We start from the raw sequence: 25488 nt of genomic DNA on the forward strand, positions 1-25488 counted from the left end.
ACATGGTCCACTATTGTAGCTCTGATGTCATCAGTAATTCTATTTCTTACTCTTCTTACCCTTCCTCCTCCCCCTCCCCGTCCTCCTCTTGCTCCTCCTTGTCCTCTTCCTCTAACTTCACCTCCTTGTCCTCTTCCTCTAACTTCACCTCCTTGTCATTGTTGTCCTCTTTGTACTACTGCTTCACCTCCACGTCTTCTTCCTCGGCCTCCTCTAATTCTCACTCGTCTCACTCTTCCTGCTCCCTCTATTGTACTCCACACGGACAGCTTACCTGTAGCTTATTTATAGTGCTTAGGCTGATTGGAAAGTGAACTAATTATCTAAAACAGTTTTCACATGTGGCAGTGTGCCAGACAGTTGGCAAAATACAGTAAATAATGGCCATAAATGTGTATAGTTTTGCTAGGAGTGTGTTGATCATTTGGGAATTGAGTGTAAAGCAGTGAGTTGTGTTTACAGTTCTGCAGAAAGAGTGCTGTGCAGTGGATTGTAGCTACAGGTTTGCAAAGTGTGTGTTACAAAATGGCAAACTGAGTGCAAAGCAGTGTTTGTGCTTTTAGTTTTGCAAACTCGGTGAGTGATTTTGGTATAAGTATTAATAGTTTTTGAAATTGTGCTATAAGAATCACAGTTAGGGTTTAAGCATTCAGAAAAAACTGTAATATACTAGTGATCGTTTCTCTTTGTCTTTTCTAACTGCCAGAATATATTAATATGTTAAGATTTGAAGGTTAAATCTGGTCCTAATTTATCAAAGTATTCACCATTTTGTATGGTTGCAAGTAATATTATGCATTACTTCTGTGACTTTTCACAGTTGGGCTCTTGCACATGCTTTCAGGACCTCTCTTTTACAGTTTTTTTGTAACATAACATGAAATAAATATGACGTGAATTTTGTTGTCCTCTTAAGTTAACATATCTTCCCAAAAGATTCCTGATGCATTTAAAAGCATGGTTTGGAGTTGTTTTGATCATACACACAAATGCAGAGATTTTCAAAGGTCAAAGTTGTAAGTGATGTCATGTGTGATTCATATTTATGTTTAAAGTTATTTTCTTCATCCGTGAACAATGATTTTCACTCGGTTATGACATGAATATAAACCAGCAGAATTACTTGGAGAGTGTAAGTAAATTGATGCATATCAGTTGTGCTTTGAAGTCACATTTATAAACACATTTTTTGGATCCACCATCTATTTTTTTGGCTTCTGTTACGCTTTTCTGCACACACTCTCACCTCTGACAACATCGCAAGCTCGGATTCACTGTCTTGTGTTTTTGTCCAACAGGTTGGGGCAGTCAGAGCTCTAAAGTCCAGATCCATCATAACACATGGCTTCATTTCCCTGGGCACAACATGAGGTGGATCCTCACCTTCTTGCTGCTATTAGTCCACGTCTGTGAGTTTTCAGAAGGCATCGTCTGCAACATGTGAGACCTCAGAATGTTTTTTTTAATCAAACATAAGCAAATAAAAAGAAGCTTTTTTTGTTTTTTAGTTGTCTTTAGTTAAATAAATGGTTTGCATGTTAATTATTATATATTTTGTGTTTGCCTCTTACTGTAGGGTGATGGGTACCAACCACCTCCATCTCTTCATGCCAGCATTTATGGGTTTTGTAGCAGCCACAACATCAGTCGTTTACTACCACAACATAGAAACATCCAACTTTCCCAAACTGCTGCTTGGTAAGACAGTGAGGGGCACTTAATATGACCCATTTTGTTTATTTGACTAAATAAACAGCCAAGGAATTCTGCTTAGTCAATATAAAAGAGGATAATTAAGATTAGCATCCCTTCCTTAATTAAAACAGAAAAAACAAAAATATAAACCAATTAACTTGGTCTCAAATGTTCAACCTTCCCTTTGGAATTTTAACAAATAATTATAATCATAAAACAAAATGCATTCAGTCTCAGAAAAACATATCAGCAAGGCTGAGATGGTGTGAACGTGTGCAGAGGAGGAGAAGAGTAGATGTGCTGGACAAAGAATGTTGAAGAATGGCAGGAGGAAAAGAGGAAGACCACAGATAGACTCATGGATGTAGTGAAGGGGGACATGCAGAGGTTTTGTGTGAGGGAGGAGGATGCTGGGAGTAGGGTGAGACAGAGGCCAATGATCTGATCTGATGTGGGGACCCCCTAAAGGAAGGACCCAAAGATGATCTGAATTGGAACTCAAATAGAAAACTACGTTGGCCACAGTACAGACGTGGGAGAAGGAACATTATTAAAAAGTAGAAAGGGCAAGAGGTTGAGTGAGGAGTATCTATCAAAAAACAGACGCTCATTAGATGCAAGGATGTTTCAACAACAATTGCAGGTTAGCATGTGGATGTTTTGCAGACATTTCACGTGAACTTTGCTAATCCTAAGAACATAGACGTGCCTCGCTAGAGTTCATCCACTTTCTCAGCATTTCCTGAGATTATTTCCTATGTTTGCTAGGTGGTATATACTGTATCTATAAGCAGCTACTTCTCTTGAAGGCTTGTGAAAGCAACATCAACACTATCTCCATCCATTATCTCCATCCAGAAGAGTGTTTTAGCTTAGGTTCATGTATAATCTACAAACATCCGCCACACTGGCAATAAAGTGGACTCTTAAGCAGCACCTATTGCTGACAAGTTAAAGATCAAAAGGTTTATTGGGTAATGACAAGCCAATAGGGAAAGAGATATCAGTCACAGTAATTCTTGGGGACAGTTCAGGTTACGCCAAAGAGAGGTGGTCCACAGAACTGTTTAAGAGGGTTTTGCTCAGAGTGTGTGTGGTAGGTTTGGGGCAAGATACTTGGAAAGGGGCCATTTGTCTGTTTTGCACCATCGAATACAGTTGTTGCATGGTGTGACGGCCAAAGGGTGGGAATCCGAGACTTCACCTGGACTCAGAGAGAGTGGAAAAACAAAGCAGTAAACAGACCAGTGCGAGTGTGACATACAAATTATATTGCACGTTTGAAAAAGCATGTGAATTGACCATACACTCGACCATAAAAACTGGGAATGTGCATCCTGGTGTAAACAGAAAGCAAAGGCATGCCCAACTAGGAATGAATGGTTGATGTTTTCATGGTTTCCAAGAGTCTTATTTTCTGCATAGTCAACACTCAAAATAGACTTTTAATATCTGCTCCCTGGGAGGAGTTCCAAAAGGTCCGTTTCAATGACCTAAAGTTGTTTTTGTGTGGACAAGAGGCCAAAATACAAAGAAAAATTCAGCTTTTTAGGGTACGGTATGATCTTCCAAAGCACAAATATGATAGCAGTGATGCGGCATCTGTGACTGTCATGGTGCTTTTTGTCTCTTTTCTCACAGTCCTTTTCATCTACTGGGTGCTGGCATTCATCACAAAGTCCATAAAGTTGTGGAAGTTTGCCGAGGACAAAGGTGCAGCACAGTATGTCAGGTTGTACATCACTGCACTGTTAGTGATCCTGTATGGACTTCTGATGGCCGTGGAGATCAACGTCATCAGAGTGAGGGTGAGGAAATACATTTCACGCTACGTCGGTTTAGTTCAAGGAGCTTTGTTTCTTGTAGATTGCAATCATCCTGGCATCCCAAAATAGTTTTGTTTTTCTTGTTTTTTCCTGTGTAGATTAATTTTGTCTTTGTGTCTTCTTCTAGAAATATGTATTCTTTGCAAACCCTCAGAAAGTTAAACCACCAGAAGATTTACAGGATTTGGGGGTTCGTTTTCTGCAGCCTTTTGTCAACCTGCTGTCAAAGGTAGATTTTCAGAACCATTATTAACACAAAAAGGTTAAAATGCAAATTCTAAAGTATATAATTAAAATAATCTGTCAGTGCGCCCCACGGCAGCTGTGGTTACAATGTAGCTTGCCATCACTAGTGTGTGAATGGGTGGATGACTGAACGTGTAAAGCGCTTTGGAGTCCTTAGGGACTATGTAAAGCGCTATACAAATACAGGCCATTTACCATTTACCATTTTAATATTTAGACCACAAGTACTAAAAACCAAGAGAAGGAACTTATTTTGTGTTTTAATGCCTCGTAACCCGTGTGGTGTCCTCGGGTCAAAAATGGTCCCTAGGTGAATGGCAAACAAGTATATGGGAATCCCGAGGACACCACATGGTCAATATTGAGTGTGGCAAATTTTTACTGGAACGCAACTTGGCAGCACAGCACAGAAAATTCTTGGCTCGTTTTTTAGGCGACATATTGGTGGATGAATCCTCTCATCATCGGAGCCCATAAGAGGCCTATAGAGCTGAAGAAGATCGGCAAGCTGCCCATCGCCATGAGAGCCCTCACCAACTACCTGCGGCTTAAAGACGCCTATGAGGATCAGAGGGTGAGCAGATGGAGGCCGTAAAATGATTTAATTTCACTGCAGTGATTTCCAGTGGTTGTTCTAAATTAAAATATACAGATCTAATTAATTTCTCTGCTTTTTCCTTCTATCCTCCGCCCTCACAGACACCTGAGGACCCGGATAGGTCTCCATCGATCTGGCGCTCCATGTATCGAGCATTTGGCCGTCCCATCCTGCTCAGCAGCACCTTCCGCTACTTGGCAGATCTGCTGGGCTTTGCTGGGCCCCTCTGCATCTCTAGGATCGTTGACCAGCTAAATTTTGAAAAAGATGTTCCAGAAGGCAACAACACAACGGTGAGTGTTTAAGATGAATGACCTTTAAGAAAAGACGCCTTAGTACTGTTTACACAAGGCCAGCAGATTTTTTCTACACAAACACATTTGTTTATGGACTTCTGTATAACGCATAAATCAAATGTCAGCTTAGCTTTTAAACAGGTAAAGTGTAAGTTCTTTCCTGTCCATGATATACATGCTCTAGCTCTTATAATAAATGCAAAGAATTTTTCCCATGAATTTAAACCCTCTAAGCCAACCTGTTGCGGGAGATATGGTATTGTGACCTAAAAGTTTGACCTAAAAGCGATGGGAGCACTTAAACCTCCAAAGGGTTAAACCTTTCTTTCTTTCAAGCTTTTTTCCATCATCACTGGTTGCATAATTACAGTTCATTATGGAATATTACGGCGTGTTACGAAGTCTGTTTTTTTACTGTATAGTGTGTTTTATATGACTGATTCGGACTCTAGAGTCATTTAAATTTTGGGTTTCTTCGTGTTTTATTTTTTAATTTCAGTTAGATTTCCTGCCTTTGCTCTTTTTCCCACCGTGTCATTTCCACATGGTGTTCAGTTAGCAAATCAGCCTCCTGTGTGGACTTAATACTTGTAACCAAGCTTTCTTGTGTTCTTGGTGTTTTTTTTTTAGTTTTCCTTTATGGTCCTAGTTGATTTCCTCATACATAATGCTTTGGATGTTTGGTTGTTCACTTTTTTGTGAATTTTTTCTTAGCTGTGAATTTTTTGCCAACTGCTTCTTGCGTTTGGGTCCTCTTTCCTTTCAGAGGTGTATTTGTTTAAAAATGACCCATTCTGCTCATTTCCAGCTCTGCATTCTTGTTCTTGGACGTTTCGTGATTCACAGCTCAGCATAAACATCATTTTTCTTATACTAGGTTTTGGTGCTAACATGTCAGAGAGCTGAGTGATTAAGATTACCTCATTAGGAATATACACTCTCTCTGACATCATACATTTCTAAGAGTAGAAAAAACAGACTATTAAGCTTAGAGAGTCACGCCTGAGCTTTAGGCTCTCAGGGATTGTTTATAACATAGTTCATGTAACATAATACTAACCCTAATATTTGTTATTTAAAAAAATATAAGAATTCAGAATTTAACAATATAAAAACATCATAAAGTAAGAAAAAGCAGACCTCCAGTATATATAGTATGTTTTTAGAGATGAAGACGTAAAGACTTTAATGTCATTCGTTTTCCCTTCTGAGAAATCATCCTGGAAACCTGAACCTTTACTCAGGCATAGCTGATGTCTCCAACACCATCAACAAGACCAAAGCCTTGTTAAGTGTTTATATAAGATCATTATATTAGTGGTTAAGGGCAGATCAGTGAAACATCATGGGTCATTAACACACTATAACTGTTGGGTGGTCCAGTCAGCCAAAGAGTGACTCACTCTAAGCACGACGTCAACAAGGCGTTGGTCACAGTCGCCACATCGTCAACAGTTCGTGTGCGACGCCGTGTCTGACGTGATGATGATTAAGACAAAGTTAAAATGACATCACACACACTTTACGTGCAAGAGACCTTGTGGATGTAACTTTAACCAGAGCAGCTTCATGCCTGACTCCTAGCATGAAACCAAACCTGCGTTTCACCTTAACTTTTAATATTTTTCCAAATGTTTTCTCATTTTTTATCTTGAAATCCAAAGTATTTTTCCTCACAAATAAATGAGCACAAAAAACGCTTCCAGGACGTTGTCAGCAATAAAGGTTCTCCTGATGTCTGGAAGTTTTATTCCACTGAATTCCATATTTGCGTTTTTAGACATCAATGGTTGCAGATATTAATTTAAATTCAAGCAGATGATGCTGATTAGATTCAGTCACCAAGTTGCATCTTTTTATAGTAACTTCATACAGTTTCGGGGTTTGGAAATCAGCCATGAAGGACACATGACATCAGGTCATTTGCATAAATCCACAGAGAGCAGAAAATCTCCTCACGTACCAATTCTTATTTTAACCTCTAGAGGCAGGGCCCAGAGGGGCTTACAATGAAGTGACATGAATGCTTAAGTTATGTGAAGTTTTTGTGTTACAAAAGTGGATTTTTTAATGTGGCTAAATCAGCATAGTAACTGATGCTGAACACATAACCAGGTCAGGAGCAGGTTATGTTCAGAATTTGGTTTAAAATTAACAGGAAGCACCACATTTTCATGAATTCTTTTATTTACGGTACATTTTATCTGCATTTATTTGCAACTTGCAACAAGCTGTACTTCAGTAAACCCACCAAATGAAGCCTTTCTGTTAACGCAGTGCACACTGTGTGTTAACACAGTTAAAAACAGGTGCTTCACTTTCAGAGTGTGGTTAGTACGTCTGTATTGATGTAGAATCGAGTGTTCCACTTAAGGCTTTTATTTTGAAATGATACTTTATGTGGCATGGCCTTCACACAGTTAAAGTGACAGTGAGTGGGAGGCTGTGGAAAGGCCAGACTAGAATTGGGCTTTAGTTCAGTTGTCTCCCCTCAGTCTTTGTTAACTTGTTGTTTTATTCTTGAGTCTGAATTGCTCATTAACTTTTTGGATTTTTGTTATTTTCCTACAACCTCATCGCAGCAAATTCTATTACTAATTTTCAGAATTGCTTCTCATTATGGACTTTGTTATACTTGTATTAAGGCAGCAGTCCCCAACCTTTTTTGCGCCATGGACCGGTTTATGCCCGACAATATTTTCACGGACTGGCCTTTAAGGTGTCGCGGATAAATACAACAAAATAAAACTAGTACCGGTACCGAAAAAAAGAAGATTTATTCATAACACACGTGGAAAAGACCCAGGAAAACCGAGTTAACGATAAAAACGATGACAAAATAGCGCTGAAAACCGATAAAAACCCTGAAAACCATACATTTCACACCTGAGCCTCAACTCTCGCGGCCCGGTACCAAACGACTCACGGACCGGTACCGGTCCGAGGCCCGGGGGTTGGGGACCGCTGTATTAAGGTACTGAATGAAAATGTTCCTAGAATGCAGTTTTGATAATTCAAGTAAACCAAAAATTGTTCTTAAAATGGCTTTAAAAAAATTAAGCTAATCCATTTGGATGCATAGTAACATTATACAGGGAGTGCAGAATTATTAGGCAAATGAGTATTTTGTCCACATCATCCTCTTCATGCATGTTGTCTTACTCCAAGCTGTATAGGCTCGAAAGCCTACTACCAATTAAGCATATTAGGTGATGTGCATCTCTGTAATGAGAAGGGGTGTGGTCTAATGACATCAACACCCTATATCAGGTGTGCATAATTATTAGGCAACGTCTTTTCCTTTGGCAAAATGGGTCAAAAGAAGGACTTGACAGGCTCAGAAAAGTCAAAAATAGTGAGATATCTTGCAGAGGGATGCAGCAGTCTCAAAATTGCAAAGCTTCTGAAGCGTGATCATCGAACAATCAAGCGTTTCATTCAAAATAGTCAACAGGGTCGCAAGAAGTGTGTGGAAAAACCAAGGCGCAAAATAACTGCCCATGAACTGAGAAAAGTCAAGCGTGCAGCTGCCAAGATGCCACTTGCCACCAGTTTGGCCATATTTCAGAGCTGCAACATCACTGGAGTGCCCAAAAGCACAAAGTGTGCAATACTCAGAGACATTGCCAAGGTAAGAAAGGCTGAAAGACGACCACCACTGAACTGAAGACACACAAGCTGAAACGTCAAGACTGGGCCAAGAAATATCTCAAGACTGATTTTTCTAAGGTTTTCTGGACTGATGAAATGAGAGTGAGTCTTGATGGGCCAGATGGATGGGCCCGTGGCTGGATTGGTAAAGGGCAGAGAGCTCCAGTCCGACTCAGACGCCAGCAAGGTGGAGGTGGAGTACTGGTTTGGGCTGGTATCATCAAAGATGAGCTTGTGGGGCCTTTTCGGGTTGAGGATGGAGTCAAGCTCAACTCCCAGTCCTACTGCCAGTTTCTGGAAGACACCTTCTTCAAGCAGTGGTACAGGAAGAAGTCTGCATCCTTCAAGAAAAACATGATTTTCATGCAGGACAATGCTCCATCACACGCGTCCAAGTACTCCACAGCGTGGCTGGCAAGAAAGGGTATAAAAGAAGAAAAACTAATGACATGGCCTCCTTGTTCACCTGATCTGAACCCCATTGAGAACCTGTGGTCCATCATCAAATGTGAGATTTACAAGGAGGGAAAACAGTACACCTCTCTGAACAGTGTCTGGGAGGCTGTGGTTGCTGCTGCACGCAATGTTGATGGTGAACAGATCAAAACACTGACAGAATCCATGGATGGCAGGCTTTTGAGTGTCCTTGCAAAGAAAGGTGGCTATATTGGTCGCTGATTTGTTTTTGTTTTGTTTTTGAATGTCAGAAATGTATATTTGTGAATGTGGAGATGTTATATTGGTTTCACTGGTAAAAATAAATAATTGAAATGGGTATATATTTGTTTTTTGTTAAGTTGCCTAATAATTATGCACAGTAATAGTCACCTGCACACACAGATATCCCCCTAAAATAGCTAAAACTAAAAACAAACTAAAAACTACTTCCAAAAACATTCAGCTTTGATATTAATGAGTTTTTTGGGTTCATTGAGAACATGGTTGTTGTTCAATAATAAAATTATTCCTCAAAAATACAACTTGCCTAATAATTCTGCACTCCCTATATCTGGCTTCCTGTCTGATATCTTAGCATAGACCAGCATGACTCATAATTAGCTCGACCAAACCTGCAGCTCGTACACAACAAAACAATATAAATATCTCCCTACAATAAAAAGGGCAGAGCAGACAGAGATCAAGCAGACTGGTCACAGACAGCATTTCTGGCAACCAAATATACACCAGCAGAAGTGATCATAGGCATCAACTCCTCTTAAATCCATGCCAACCTCTCCAAAGGTCATAAAGCAGTCAGGGCTTGTAGGAGAGGCAGAACAGATGCTTTTGTAATGGCAGCGTATTTTCACACAGTCCACTTGGCTGGATGCTGGTATAGTAGATGTTAAGCTGTTGTCAGGTCTGTGCCTGCTGGTTAAAGTGGGTATAATGGGCAATCGAGATAGAGAGCAGAGCATGGCTGCATTTCTGAGTGACATGGAAAATTCCCCACTCACCTCACACTCTCTGCCTCAGTTTAACGTACACAGAGGGACTGCTGAGCGTCACTCTGGGATTTTTGAAGCAACAATTCATGTGTAATTTTTTCAATCCAGATTGATTTATCAGTGTATAAACATTTTTTTGTTTTTTACTGCGCTAGAAATGGGATACATGGATAAAATTCTAATGTGTATTTGTTTAAACGAATTCAGAAATGTAGAAACTAAATAATAAAATATTAGAATAAAATATTCTGTCTTTTTTTTGCCACAAATATAAATATTGTATAAAATTGCTGTATTTGAAAATGCCAACCATGCTTTCTGGTTTAAAACCCTGGCTACATGGGGCTCATGGACAAAGCACTGAGAATCACCATGAATGGCACAGCCATCATTTGCTTGGTTACCAGCTGAGGGATAACAATCAGTCTGGATCATAATTTACTTTCATCTTATTATCCCCTTAGAGTTGGAGGTCACTGCAAATCAATAGAAAGTGATTCTGAGTGATCGCCTTTATCCTATGATTACGTAAATGGGAGTAGTTCCTCTCCAGGTGACAGAGGCTCTATCCATGAGTGGTTTCATGAAAATGAATCATGGTTTAGTCTCGACACTCTCCAGAGCTCAACCTAAATGAACACTGATGGACTTTGCATCGATGTTTCAGACTTTGCTAAAATAGCAAGCGTTCCTTCCTTTTTAAGAGCTCCAGAGACTTCGACAATCATCTATTTTCCCACAAAGCCCATAGACTATATGTAAATGGTTTTAGCCACTACGGTGTAATTTGGGGGGGATTTCCCCACTTCTTGTCTGCATGTCCCTCCCTCAGCTAAATAATTTTTAGCCCCAGTGGGGATATAAAAATATAAAAATTCATCCCCTTCTCTGTTTCGACATGCAGAGCTAAGAGCCAATCCATAGCACAAGAGACAATAAATCTGTTTCTGACTTTCACTTTTGGGACTTGCGATCCCAGGACAGTAAAGATGACACTGCTTATGAGAGAAAGACCCCAATCCTGTTCCAATTCAACGTCTTATTTTTACCACTGCTGCTGCAGAGTGAAAACTGATTAAATGAAAGAAAAATGAAGTAGAATCTTAACATCAGATTTTACAGAAGATTCTCAATAAGTCCTAGAAATACTCTTTAGCTGATCATCTAGATAATTTCATAATCATTATATTAATAGTAATAATTTTATTACTATTAAACTGAAAATGTTCTGCAGTTGCATCTTGATATTTTTTATTTACACTGAATGATAAAGAATGTATTTTTGAAACACACTTATTTACATTGTTACTGATGAATGTCTAGAATATCTACGGAAGAGGATTAGGGCCACTGGAAAAAAAAAACAATTCTGACTTTAATCTCAGAATTCTGACTTTTTTCTCAGAATTCTGACTTTAAAGTCAGAATTCTTTCCTTTTTTTTTCCAGTGGCCCTAATCCTCTTCCGTAAATATCCGTCCAAGGTTGAATTGAAAAACATCTGTATCTGAGAGAATATTTTCACATATTTTTTAGCAAATTTTGGTTTGTGATTGAAATAGGATATGCTCTTGTTAATCCACCAGCTACTATGGTTTGTGGAACAGACAACAGACTGTCATCGAATGAGAAATCAGTTTGACCTCTGATCAGATTACAAAGAAGAATCTTATTTTTGTACCTGTTGTCTGCTTGTGTTTGTAGGTCACCCATTTCGAGAACTACCATATGTCTTCCTATGACCTGCTGCAGAACAGCTCCATCCTGGCTGTTCTTCTCTTCTTGGCTTTAATCCTGCAGAGAACCTTCCTTCAGGCCTCGTACTATGTCACCATTGAAACAGGCATTAACATGCGGGGAGCTCTGCTGGTGAGTGAAGCATCGTGGAAAATGAAAATTCGGACAGGTGTTTCAACACTCGGGTGTCACTTTGGAAAGCTCATCGTGAATGATTTCTATGATGCTTCAGAGTTTTATCAGCTCACACAGCCATTATCTGTCACCTCATGTGACACCAGGCTCTTTTAATTGCTGATGTAAGCGCCAGCTTAATAGCCACATAGAGGTTTCATTGGACACCTGTTCTGAAGTGTAACAACAGTCCAGTAGATTTCAGCTGGCAGTCAGTGTTGAACAGAAACATGGAGGAGGGTTAAAAATTTCCAGGGCTGATGTGAATCAATGATGTGAAAGCATTTAGTTAGCATTTCTATTTAATTCAGTTATGTAAGTGATGGGTTTATTTATAGTAGGAGTCCCTCAGTGGGATAAAGTCTTTGGCATTCTACATAGTGCTGACACTGTCCATTAACCTATTAAAACTTAAAGCTAAAACAGGTTTTTTTTTTTACAAATGTATTTAAAATGCTAAATTCTAAAAGAACGTGCTATGTTATAGGTATTTCTTTTCACATGTATTTTTGGCATTTAGTCTTTATAAAGACAGGCTTGTGCACAGCGGAAGAAACAACAAAGTTGCTTTCAATAAGCTAAAATTACTGATAAGTGGTAGTGGTAAAAACTCCCATGGTTAATGTAATTAGATGTTATCCAAATATTTAGTAGGCATTTCTGCATAATTCAGTTATGGCAGTTATAAATATATAGATTCCATTAATGGGATATAGAGTGTCTGGCTCTCCATTAAAACCCAGAATAACACTGCTAGTAATGAATATATTCATGAAAACCACTGTGCCATGAGCTGGAGTCAGCTCAGCAGCAGACGGCAGACAATATTTTATTTCACTTAAACTCTAAGATAGGTACTAAACATTAGGGGTGCAACGATACACAAAATTCACGGTTCGGTTCGGTTCGATACTTTGGTGTCACGGTTCGATATTTTTTCGATACAAAAAAAATGTTCATGCATTTTTAATTTGTCATTTATTAAAATTATAAATATATATTTTAACTCAAAAGTACAGTTTTTAAATTTAACCCTAACCCTTGTGCGTGTTTTTTATTTTGACAGCGAATGCGCACCTGCGGACCACTTATGTGCAGCCCTGGTTATTTAGCTCATCATATTGCAGCCACAGAAATTCTTTTGTCCATGAAACCATAAAGCTGCACTTTCTTTTTGCCTTATAGTCTGATTTGTCATAACTTCTCCGTTTTGTGGTAAGCTTTTCTTTGGCTGTCACTTCTTCACCCTGACCTGTCTTATTTGGCTCAGCAGAACTGAAATGCTTTTACACGCTCACTCACATAAGCTCAGCGATTCTCTGCGTGATCAACCTCTCATATGTTTAAGCTTGCTGCGGGAGATTTCACTTGTCATGTTTGCATAGTAAGCTAACGATTAATAAGACGATGTCAGAGGAATTGGTGCACAAATTATCATCACTCACAGATCAGTGCTGTCGCTCTCTATACACAGTTCACACGATTGCAAAGTGAAAGCAAAAAAACAAGCGCAAATTCAAACGCGACTTCAATATGTCACATATTGACAGTGGCTCACCGATGCCAATGACATAATTACCCAGCTACATTTCTGAAAGAATGCAAAAGCATTGACATATATTTTTCCTACAATAGCCCGACGGGCAGGGAAGAGATAGATTTTGGTAGCCCGACTGAAAAAATCGCTAGCTCCGGGATGTCGGGCTAGCGATATTGCAAGCCCTGTATCTGATTGAGGAATCACTCATCTTTGGAAAAGAGAGTTTATTACAGAGAAACGGCTCTTTCCAAAATAAAAGCTATACTATCCGCTTCTTCTGGGCTATATTCTCAGCAGCATAAGGAGAATCATGTGCTAACAGCTGTCTAAATGACTCGGCTAAAGTTAGTAGCATGCTTGCTTTTTTTTGTCTGCTTCCACTTGTCTTTGCACTAGGATGATGTCGGCGTAAATGTGCAGTCATATTTGTTGTGTTCCCACTAGTGCTTTCAGGTTAATCTCGTTGAAATGACCTTAACGCCACAACACGGCAAATCTCCGTTAACGAGCTACCGCCGATCGCTCCGTGCATGGGGCTAGACGGCAAACATGTTAACGAGCTAACTGCGCTAACACACTAGTTCACTAACCACTGTAATTGAGCAATTGCATGGCACATCACTTATGTTTTACTTTAGTCCATGACTCGCTTACCTTCAGGTCATACGTCACATGAAAACCAAATAATCCAAACGCCAGATCTGAATGTTTTGCAAGTAGAGCTTCACTTCTGTCTTGCCTAGCTTTCCCTGGCGCTCTTTCCTTCTGACCATCTGTCCCTGTGTTGAGCGCTCAGTGGATCTGCGCTCGACAGTGCACCTAGGCGAGTAGTTCGAACACAGATTTCATAAGGCGCTCACACAAGACGCATCCGTCAGGAAATTGAATAAAATAAATTACAAAGTTGTAATTTTTCGTACATATCTTACCGACCGAAAGCACGTATCGACGGTTCAATATTCGATAACGAATAATCGTTGCACCCCTACTAAACATCTAACCATTGTTTATTGAGGAACCAGATAGAATGTCCCAGTTCAAAGTGCTGGCCCTGACTCAACTATTTCAGTCAAAAAAAGGTTGGTATTACCATCTGGATTAATTTCTTTTGTGATTTGGTTCTGGGACCAGTGTGGGACCCCACACTCAATAAACACAGACATCAGGTGGGTCAGGTGGGTTCCACAGCAGCTTGCAAATGTTCAGTGACCTTTTAAAACAAGGTGGCTGCCTTCAAAAGGTTGGCATTATAGATGAACTAATATGTCTATCTATCCATCATCTTAAACTTTCCTTCATCTGTCTTGTTATCTGTCTTGTCTAGGCAATGATCTACAACAAAATCCTGCGCCTGTCCACCTCCAACATGTCAATGGGGGAGATGACGTTGGGGCAGATCAACAACCTGGTTGCTATAGAAACCAACCAACTCATGTGGTTCCTCTTCCTCTGCCCCAACCTGTGGGCCATGCCCGTGCAGGTAAGATAAGCCATATTCTTAAACATATTTGGATATGTTTTACTCCTATCAGTAGTTTTTCAAGTCAGGTCTTTTTGTTTCTTTGCAGATTGTGATGGGAATAATTCTGCTCCGTCATTTTATGGGCTCGAGTGCCTTGGTAGGAGCGGCTGTCATAGTTCTGCTGGCTCCGGTCCAGTACCTTATAGCTACAAAGCTGGCAGACACGCAGAAAATCACACTGGTAAAGAATATATTTAGAAATATAAAATAAATGTTTTCTCAGTTTAGAAAACAAAATTTCCTGTGTAATTCTGAACAAAAATCTTCTTTGAATGTCTTATTTGCTATTTCAGGAACACAGTACAGATCGTGTTAAAAAGACCACTGAGATCCTAAAGGGCATAAAGTTGTTGAAGCTGTACGCCTGGGAGAACATCTTCTGTGACAGTGTGGAGGAGACCAGAGGCAAAGAGCTCACCAGCCTCAGGACCTTCGCCTTCTACACATCCATGTCCAGTAAGATGAAAATCAGTAGCAGGAGTTTTAAGTATGTGAGCAGAATGTCTGCAGACCAGCAGAAATGGAATTTGTTTGGCATGTACAGAATGAATCTTGTTTGAAACACCACACATATATTCAGCGATGGTTTGCATAAATCATTTTTCTAGGAAATTATTTCCACAGTACAACTTAACAAACAGTTAAATTACAGCATTAATTACTGCACTTGGTTTTCAGGTGATTATATTTAATTTATACATTCTTCCCTTAGGCAGTATCCTTCAAAGCAATAGCATACATTTTCACTGCTATGCAGATGGTATCCAGCTTTATCTATCCATGAAGCCAGATAACACACACCAATTAGTTAAACTGCAGTAGTGGCTTAAAGATATTAAAACCTGGATGACCTCTTTTTCTAAATTCAGATAAAACTGAGGTTATTGTACTCGGCCCTAAAAATCTCACAAACATGGTGTCTAACCAGATGCTTACTCTGGATGGCATTACCTTGGCCTCCAGTAACACTGAGGAATCTTGGAGTCATCTTTGACCAGGATATGTCCTACAGTGTGCATATTAAACATATGTAACACTTAATATGAAACACTGATTTCTTAAATTTACACAATATCCTAAAAATTGGAAATATCCTGTCTCAGAGTGATGCTGAAAAACTAGTTCATCCATTTATTAATTCTGCACTGAGTGTTTTTTTTTTCATTCCCCTTTTTTGCTCACGATGTGTTTACACAAAATTTTGCATTTAATTATTAGCTATTATTAAACTCTTCCACAGTGTCCTGTCTCCCACCCTCACCCCCAAAGAGTTTCTCTGTATTATTGTAGGGTCTTTACACAATATAAAGGGCCTCAGGAACCTCTTTTTGTGATATAAATGAAACTGAATAATTGTTACTGTTATACAGTATTTGATTATAGAGAAGGCTCTTGTCTAGCCCACATTCATAAGTGCTGTTTTTGAATAATGGTTAAAACAATGCAACATTTGTTGTTCAAAAATACATTTTTAAAAAGGGACTTAAAGTATGTTATAAAGCTTGTATTGTTACCTAAATCAGCTAAGTTACTATCCTACCAATAAAACCTGTTCCTTTTTTTTGTGCAGTTTTCATGAATGCTGCTATTCCCATTGCTGCGGTTCTAGCCGTAAGTCAGTTTTATTACAACCTGTAAAAGAATTTGACTCTGCTTTAAATGTTCTACTTGCTTATTTCTTAAGCTATAATTCAACAGCATAAGGAAGAGATGTTAAACTTGTCTTTTGTTGTTTTTTTGCAGACATTTGTGACGTATCACATCCTCAATAAAGGAGGCCCCAGTCCTTCTCAGGCCTTTGCAGCTCTGTCACTGTTTCACATCCTGGTCACCCCGCTCTTCCTGCTTTCCACTGTTGTCAGATTTGCTGTGAAGGCTCTGGTTAGGTGAGTGTTTAGATTTATTTGTATTGTAAAAGGTTGTGGACAGCTGGTTGGGATGCTTTGACTGAAGGAGAGGGGATGTGGACATGACTAAACATGGAGTACAAACTGGACATGGCTTCAGCGGCAAATCTAATTAAAGGAACGTCAAGGAAACCCAACAACAGTGACGAGAAACTCTAAACTCCTGAGAGATTACCGGTATTGGAATCATCACAGTGTCACTGTTAATGGGCTGTGTGTGTGTGTGTGTGTGTGTATGTGTGTGTGTGTTCTTACAGTGTTCAGAAGCTTGGTGAGTTTCTACAGAGTGATGAAATTGGAGACGACAGCTGGAGAAATGGTGACATATCTGTTTCCTTCGAAGCTGGAAAGAAACCCATGGGGATGGTGAGTTACGATACCAGATCAATAAAAAAGACCAAGGAAAAGTGCAAAAGTAACAGTTTGTATTTTTGACTGCTACACCTCTGAGCCTGTTTGGGGTATTTGAACATTTTACCACTCAGTGAAATGCAGGCCTAATCGTGTGGCTGTCTGAGTCTTTGGTTGCTTAGTGTCTGCTCTGCAGTGGGATTATCACTGTTTGTGTTCAAATGGACAGTCAGACCACAAAGCTGAGTGACTCACATGATTCATTAGAGCTGTAATGGTTTTCAGATAAGATTGTAACAGGAAATTTAAAAAAACAGCATACCCATTTATGACATATTTTTTCGACTCATTTTATTCTCACTCAAAATCAGCTAAAATTAGACAACATAGAAAATAAAACCCCGTAACAGTAATACCGGATTTTGTTTTCATCTTCATTATCATTTTATCGCCTCTACTTAATGTTGAAAACACATTTTTTAGACATTCTTTAGCAACTAAACTTCTTATGTGTGGAAACTAAGCAGCAGTCATGGGGTGTTTACTAAATGTAAGACCAAAGTGGAGATATTTGGCCATAAACGTAGCATGTCAGCACAAACGCCTCATACCAACTGTCTGCACGATGGTGGAGAGATTATGATTTGGTATTGTTTTCTAACCACAGCACCTGGGCACCTTGCAGTCACTGAGTACATCATGATCTCCTCTGCACACCAAAATATTCTAGAGTCAGATGTGAGGGCATTTGCCTGACAACTAAAGCTTGACCCACAGAAATTGACTGTTACCTGCTTCCTAGTATCTCTAATGACATCAATTACATGCCCTTTTCTAGCTGGTCCATAATCCTGGGTTATGTAGCCAATATGGAGATCTTTGAGAGTGAAAAGTGTGACTTTTATGGATACAGCATCCTGGTACTTGGAGTACACTCACATATTGTAGCCTGACTACATCTTCTTGATGAACGTGTTAATACTTTTACTTTTGTGTGGAGATTTTAGTTGTGGAACTTCACGTGCGATTCAGAAACATTGATGAACTTTGTTTTTGTATCTGGATCATATAATAATAATGGAGACTGAGTCCATTGGGGCAACGTTTTCTGCTTCCAGAGGAAGTACAGCAGATGCAGAAAAGTCTTATGTTTATTTTCAAACGCTCACTCCCGTCTCTCCCTTTTTCTTTCGGTTGTCCCTCTCAAGACCAAAGCCATCAACAGGAAGCAGCCAATGCGCTACCAAATGGACAACTATGAGCAGCCAACCAGGCGACAGATGAGACCCTCGGAGACAGAGGATGTGGCTGTAAAGGTCAGGCTCAAAGTTTATGTGTTAGGGGAATGTTTACAGGGGTGTAGGTTAGATAGAGGCTATGATCACATGTAAAGTGCAACACATGGACCCACGTCTACCCATTTATCAATGAACTTTTTGTTTTTTTGGCAGCTTTTTAATTTGTAGTAATGGACACCTCTGACTTTCCAGAGCTGTAGATGTAGGATAAAGAAAGTAGATGATGGGACTGGAAAGACATCATTAGTATTGGAGCAGAAACCTTTGTCTTGATATCTAACCCACTGGTGTCTTGGAGGGTTTTCAGCATGTGACACTAAGAGTGGGGGTTATGAGCAACACATTTAGGTGCAATGAACTCAGTTGTCCAGACAGACAGTTCCCTCTTAAAGGTAAATAGTCTTTTGAGGATGGTTATGCTTAGATGCAGAGGAAAGGTTCCTGTTTTGATGGGAATAAAGAGAGAGGAAACTCATTCAGCCGCGTTATCGGCTGCCTGTTCAAGGCAGGTGCAGGATTTCCCTGACAAACACACCTGGAGAGTGGACAGCAGACACAATAAAAGCACGTTTTCGAGAAAAAGCACCAGATGGATAAGCACAGAAGGGCTGCGTGCTGTTGCTGCCACTTATCTCACTTTTATGAGCAGCTGTTTCATATCTTTATTGTTTATGCGTCCATGGATTTTTGCCTGCAATCATACATGCGACATGCGTGTGTGCACATACTCTCACTCCTCTCAGGAAGTGCAGGATTCACATGAGAATTTGCTGTCCCTTAAAGGGCCTTGTGGATGTGTCCAAGGTTTTCTCAGCCCCTCTGTGAAGACTCCTCTTCCTGTCCCATCCCTGTGGAGTGATGCTATTCCCCAGATGGCAGACCCCCAATTAGAGCGGTAGCTTTTCCATGCTTGACACAGACCTTGTTGACTTATCAGTGTAAAACTTGTTTGTTATGCATTACACACACCCACATATACAAGGTTATGGCCATTTAAAGGAGGCCTTTGCTTTTCCTTTTTCTATCAGATATGTATTTTGGTGGATGCTTATGTTAAACATCGCCAACCAACCGGCCATCCAAACTCCACACAGAAGGGTTTCTGTGTGGAGATCCAGATCCAGGAAAATCCAGACACAATGCAGATATAGCATTAATGTTAGTGTAGTTCCCTTAAAATTCTGAGAATAGAGGAAATAGAAGCTTTTGTCTTCATCATACAGGCTTTAAATCAGGTTCATAAAAGGTTTAACTCGGCTTCACAGGCTTGAGAAAGCTGCAGAGAAATACACCAGGGTTCATCTTGGTTTTTATATTTCTTATCTGTCAGTCTTTTGTTTTGTTCATTGTCATATTTACATATCATCAGGCCCATTTCCTGTAGCTGCACATTTTCTATTAAATATTTTGACTACATTTATCTACTCTCAGCAAAATCTCATCTTTTTATTTTCACTCCCCTTTTTGCACATCTCCTCTCCCTGTCCTTTCTCCTTCCTCCCTTGTCAAATTGTTGATAGTATCTTAACTTGCTTTCCATTTTTATATACCTCATCCTGCTTTTTGTAATCTTGGTTGTTTACTTTTGCTCAGGAGCATGGACATAAATCTGAGATTTCCCATGTGTGTTTTGATGGTCATGCATGAACAGCCTGCTCAATTGAGGTGTATTTGTTTCTTAGTCACTCAGTGTAAAACAATGCCTAAATATTGTAATCTTTATTTTTGGTGCTATAATCTTTTAAAAGAGATCTTTCATCATCTTATGATGCTCTTATATTCTTGATTCCTTTGGGATCGGGTCATCGGGAAAAGGAAGCTTTGAAGAAAGTTTCAGGGGGTGTCCCGGCATAAAATAATAAAAATAAATAAATGCAACAGATGGGAGGAATGTAAACAAACTCCATACATGAAGGGATGTAGACGAGGGATTAGATACACAAGTCTGCTACGTGCTGATCGGCGGGTTTCTGGACACAAATAATGAAGCTTTCAAAAAGAAATTTCATTGATAGTAGAGCTTAAATTTAAGATTTCTTCCATTTGATCTTGCTTTAATGCCACGTCGTGAAGAAGCAATGAGCGGAGGGTCATGATCCTTTATCCCATCCCTCTTCAGTCTAAATTTCCAGTGAACATATGTTTTTCAATCAGCTGACTGATTTTCATTGTTTCCATGTCATCAAAGGTGATTTCTAACCAAGCCGAGGAAGCTGAATCCTTCTGTTCTTTCTTGTGTTGACCTTTTTTGAGTCAGTAATGGAAAATAAAGTAAATTCCTTTTCATAAGACTCATCCAGCTATGCTTACTGGGGGTAACTGATTATGCAACTGGAAATGGAAGTAATTGTCATTCATTCATTTTTGGTTAATGTCTAAAAGCTTGTCTTTAAAGGGAGGTCTTTAATGGATTTTCCACTAGGCCATAACACTACCATTAAAGTCATTAGACTTTAGGTTAGAAATTTACATTTGGTCCAATAAAAATGTAAATTGACCACATTTTGTTATATTTAGCTTCAGTCTTTCAGATTTAATACACAGGCTGTAAAACATGTGTCGTAGAACCAAAGAACAACTTGTTTGGATGGTGAACTTATCGGAAACCATGAATACATACTGTATATTATATAGCCTGTCAGGCCTTTTAATGCAAACCTGTGATTTTTTGGCTGCATCGATGACACTGACCGTAATCTCCTACTGAAGTGTGAGTGGATCAGGCCTTCACACATCTTGCACTGACAAAACAGAGCTGTAGCACCTGTCCCTCTTGTGTAACAGATTTTTATTTGTCAGCAATCACCGAAGTGAACTTGATGTGAAATGCGTCACAGGATGACATTTGGTTTGGTGTCCCTCATGCCACGAGCCCAGTGTGTGTGTTATCTCAGCAGTGTTCGCTGCAATGCACTTGCTGTTAGCATTTCTTAAACTCTGGGTCGGGGCGTAAAGTGGGTCATGTCCTTTGCTCCAATGGGTTCACACGTAACAAGAAAACAGCACGTATTCATGTTGCATAATGGGAATTTACTGAGAGTCATGTGCTGGGAAAAAAAGCTCTTTAGCGCACTTTAGTTGTATAACCCTTTTGTTACCTTCTGATTTTTTTTTTAAATGTCTCTGTGTAGGTCACGGGTGGATCCTTCACCTGGGGAAATAACCTGTTGACACTGTCGGACATCAACATCCGGATCCCAACAGGTAAGACTAGACGACCGGTAGAATACTTTAAAGTTCAGGTTTGTATAAGGAGAAACTCTAGTATGTGGCAATGGAAATTTTATTTATGTTGCATATATTTCATTATATGTAAACGCAATGTGCTCAAAACACAAGAGGTTTACAATGCCTTAAGAGTGTAAACCTATACAGCTATTAAGTGAAAGCTTGTGGAAATAAAAAGGGTTTGACATATGTTATATATGATACATCAAACCTAATCATTTCTGTCCTGAACCTAACCTTGCTGATTCTTCTCCTCATACTCTTCCTTTCTTTTAATTCTCTTAGATGTCGTGACATTTGAGGTTTGTTCTTCAACAGTTAGATTTGGTGTACCTCAAAGTTCTGTTTTTGGGACCTGTTTTATTTTATATGTCACTTTATAGGCTACAAGCATAATGTTGCCTTAATATTTTAGCATTTGATTTTTACTTTCTTTTATTTTACTAATATTTTGGTTACATATTCATAGTTGATGTGTATCATATTTTCTCTTTAATGTTTTGTAATGTGGATATTTGTCAGACCCAGTTCTTTTAGAATTTGCTATATAAAAACACTTGATTTTATATGGTATACGGTGCTTAACAAATGTATTAGACCACCTGTCATGTAAACAGGAAAACACAAATATTTTAGAAATCTATAGGTAAACATTATGTTGTTATGTGTTAGACAAATAATACTGAATTTATGTTTTTATACCCATATTTAAGCTGGCATACCATTTCACCGATGAAATTAATTTTTCTGTTCAGGTTAGTTTAAGAAGGAAAAAAAAATTATTATTACATTTATTCATTTTTTAAAAAATGTGACAAACTTTTTTGCTTTAAAAAAATTAAAACTGTAAATATGAAAAAAATGAACAACATGACCTATTTTACCATTAAAAATATAATTTTGATTAAAGAGTTTGTGCACACTGGTGGATTAACCATTAGAGAAACTGTAAATTTAGGTTAGTTTTGTCACAAACCTTATATTCGGTGGTGGTCTAAAATTTGTTAAGAACTTTATAACATTAAACGCTGCTTTGCGTATTAAAGCAGTATCAGTGTTTAAATAAATACATGCAATCACAGCCAGATACTGACTCTGCCAAGTGCTTTAAATTTAGAAGCATACATCCACAGGGAAGGATCTTCTCACTCATATCATTGCGTATTTTAATACATCTGCTGCCTTTCACTTTCTTATGGTGGCTCTGTTCGCTGTAACGTTTCTCTTCTTGTTTTAAAATCTAGTTTTTGAGATTTAAGATCACAGTAAGTTTTGAGCTTGTCTTTCTTCTTTACTGTTTCAGTGTGACAAACACTGTTTTAGTATACATGACGCTGCTGTTACACCGAGAGCTGCGGTAATTCTGCACTCCTGTAACTGAAACACTGAGTGTCAGGAGACCATGTTGATGAAGCTGTTAACAGATGGACTTTACAGTATGTCTTACACGCACACAGACAGACACACACGCAGTTTCCCTCGGGAAGTGACTTGCTTGCCATCCCAGTCATGCTACTACTAAGACAACCAGGATTTGTTGTCCTGCCAAGTGCTGGTGTAATGTTGTTCGGAGTAACTGGAGTGTTATGTTTGTGCGTTTTTCAGTTTGTTTTAGAGTCATTACAGACTTTCAGCTCACAGTGGCTGCTTGCATTTAGGGGATAAGGAATATTAAACTAATAGTAGATCTGAGCTCCTTTTAAGCTTAGTTTGACTGGTTTTGTCTGAAAGTTTCTTGTAATCATATTTATAGATTACCTTGATTGTTATCTGAGAGATTATGAGCGGGGTGTATTGTTGATGTCAGTAAGTAGCGGGGTTTCTAAATGGTTAACCTGCCCTCCACATTTAATGCCTCAGATTCTCATTAACATACAATTTTCAAGTTATTGAAACATCTTATGACATATAGTCTTCTTACAGAATCATGAATATTTAAATATTAAAAGGTTACAGTGTGCCTTACGCTGTAATAAAGTAGCATCCACCAGATAAATTTAGCTAGAGTTAAAGGCAAGGTTAGGTTTGGGTTCAGGTCACGCCCACCCCCCTTTTATACAACTACCCCCAAATTAAAAATCTTTCATCTGAAAAATGTAATCGTCAAACGTATGAATCTTAATCTGAGAATCAGTTCCAGACTTCTTGCTGCCATCGATCGTACATTTTCTCAGTCTAAACTCAATTTGTTTTCTATGCTCAGTTGTGAATAACATCTGTGAGATTTGAAAATCATTGTTGTCATTTAGATTTTCCACAGCCTCCCAACTTGTTTTTAAAACAGGTGTTACACTTCATCGTCTGCAATCGTGGAAAAATGAAGCTTTCACATAACTCTATGCAGTCATCTGAAAAACGAAGTACTAAGTACACTGCATGATTCAAAAGCTTGTAGGGTAGGATTTCAGTCAGGGTGACTTTCATTGGTGCGAACTTTAGCTGTCGGACACATGGCCTCACATTTGACTCTACAATACTTTTGCATACAGAAGATTTCATGGTTGACTCAGTAAGTGCAAGGTGCTGGTATGAAGTGTATGTGCTGACATGCTGTGGTGCTGTGCATTATGTCCAAACATCTCCAGATTGTTTGTTCAGATGTAACATTGCAACCATTCCAAACCACCATCTCTTCAGTATTTGGCTGATTGTTTTGTCATGAATTTTAACTAAGGCCTGCAGAGTTTGAAATGTAGGTCTTTGATTTTTTGAAAATTTCTCTGAGTATTGCATAGTTTGAATTTTCTGAGATGTCCCCTCCTGGGAAGATTTTGGCATTGTGTTAACACGCACCAGCAAACTATCACAACATCTACTTTTCATTAGCTAAACCTGGCTCATACTTACCCTCTTAACTGCCATGGAAGCAGTAAAGGTTTTTTTTAGTTCATTACGTGACTGCAAAGAGTCTGTTTAGCATGTGGCTAAAAGAACATCTAATCCTTTCTCCACGTGGGTCACCAGTGAAATGGTGGCTTTAGGAGATTAACTGAGTTTCTAGGTAGTTTACCATCACCACCTTTTTCATTTCATTCTATCTCAGGTCAGCTGACAATGATCGTGGGCCAGGTAGGTTGTGGGAAATCCTCCCTGCTGCTGGCCATGCTTGGAGAAATGCAAGCCATCGAGGGGGGAGTCTACTGGAGCAAGTAAGAAAATATTTTATAAGTACTTAGTATCTCATGTGATATGCAAGAATCTGTTAAATGTAACAGAGGATCCAAAGCTGGTGGATTAATAATAAATAAATACAGTAGCTGTTTTGGTGTGCTGCAAATAATTAAATAGAGGAAGTGGAACCCATGTTCTAAAAGCTTTGTATTTTGTATATGATGATATTTGAAATTTCTTCTGTTCTTTCTATGTGTTTCTATGTGTATAAACCTTTTAATTTTTTTTAATGTATCAGAATGATAATCTCATATTTCTCATTTTATTTTGTTTAGTCAACATTTAAGTACTTTCAGTTGTTTTTGTTTCACGCCATTTTTATTTTACGCATCTGGCCGCATATAGTACGTCTTCATGACCATGATTGGGAACAAATGTAAACTAATAATCTCTTGTCTGTGCACAGAGTAATGCTGACAGTAACGAGAAGAATCAATTACTGGCTCGTTAGTGTCAAACGTCCAGCAGCGACATTCACTGTCATTTAATTTGCTGCTCTCGTGGTCATCTGGGATCTGTCAGCTTCTCCTCTGGAAAGCTTTCCATTTATAAAATCAATTATGGACGACTCAGTTACAGTCAAACTATGATGTTTAAAAGCATTATGTTCTCCCCGAGTTTAATGTAATTGCCATTCATTTGCTAAAATATGGGGGATATTGAGTTACACCAAAGATGCTTTCATTCATTTTATTATTTAATTAAACTGCATAAGACAAACTGGTTATTCAGCCTCACAAACCATAAATGACACTGGCTGAATCAATTACGAGGAGGATATTTGGTAATAAGCAGAGTTTC

General features: G+C 38.9%; 1 protein-coding gene across 13 annotated transcripts in view; it reads left to right on the top strand.

Moving 5' to 3' along the window:
• abcc9 (ATP-binding cassette, sub-family C (CFTR/MRP), member 9) overlaps window positions 1-25488 on the top strand; it is an 82793-nt gene that overhangs the window by 19137 nt on the left and 38168 nt on the right. For 8 of the 13 annotated variants that reach the window (XR_005696390.1, XM_040035804.1, XM_040035802.1 and 5 more), the window contains 16 exons: window positions 1299-1440; window positions 1574-1698; window positions 3337-3503; window positions 3649-3750; window positions 4201-4341; window positions 4467-4658; window positions 11464-11628; window positions 14535-14690; window positions 14779-14913; window positions 15026-15188; window positions 16303-16343; window positions 16476-16618; window positions 16897-17005; window positions 18199-18306; window positions 21420-21492; window positions 24560-24665. Coding sequence is in view for 10 of the 13 variants with exons in the window: in XM_040035804.1 (XP_039891738.1) it covers window positions 1299-1440; window positions 1574-1698; window positions 3337-3503; window positions 3649-3750; window positions 4201-4341; window positions 4467-4658; window positions 11464-11628; window positions 14535-14690; window positions 14779-14913; window positions 15026-15188; window positions 16303-16343; window positions 16476-16618; window positions 16897-17005; window positions 18199-18306; window positions 21420-21492; window positions 24560-24665 (2068 nt within the window). In the remaining 3 variants the exon portion in view is untranslated. The remainder of the gene's footprint in view (window positions 1-1298; window positions 1441-1573; window positions 1699-3336; window positions 3504-3648; window positions 3751-4200; window positions 4342-4466; window positions 4659-11463; window positions 11629-14534; window positions 14691-14778; window positions 14914-15025; window positions 15189-16302; window positions 16344-16475; window positions 16619-16896; window positions 17006-18198; window positions 18307-21419; window positions 21493-24559; window positions 24666-25488) is intronic. The other 5 variants (XR_005696392.1, XR_005696391.1, XM_040035805.1 and 2 more) reach the window with 1 other exon arrangement.

This window comes from Simochromis diagramma, unplaced genomic scaffold (genome assembly GCF_900408965.1).
Source record: "Simochromis diagramma unplaced genomic scaffold, fSimDia1.1 OVJJ01000816.1, whole genome shotgun sequence".
Lineage (NCBI taxonomy): Eukaryota > Metazoa > Chordata > Actinopteri > Cichliformes > Cichlidae > Simochromis > Simochromis diagramma.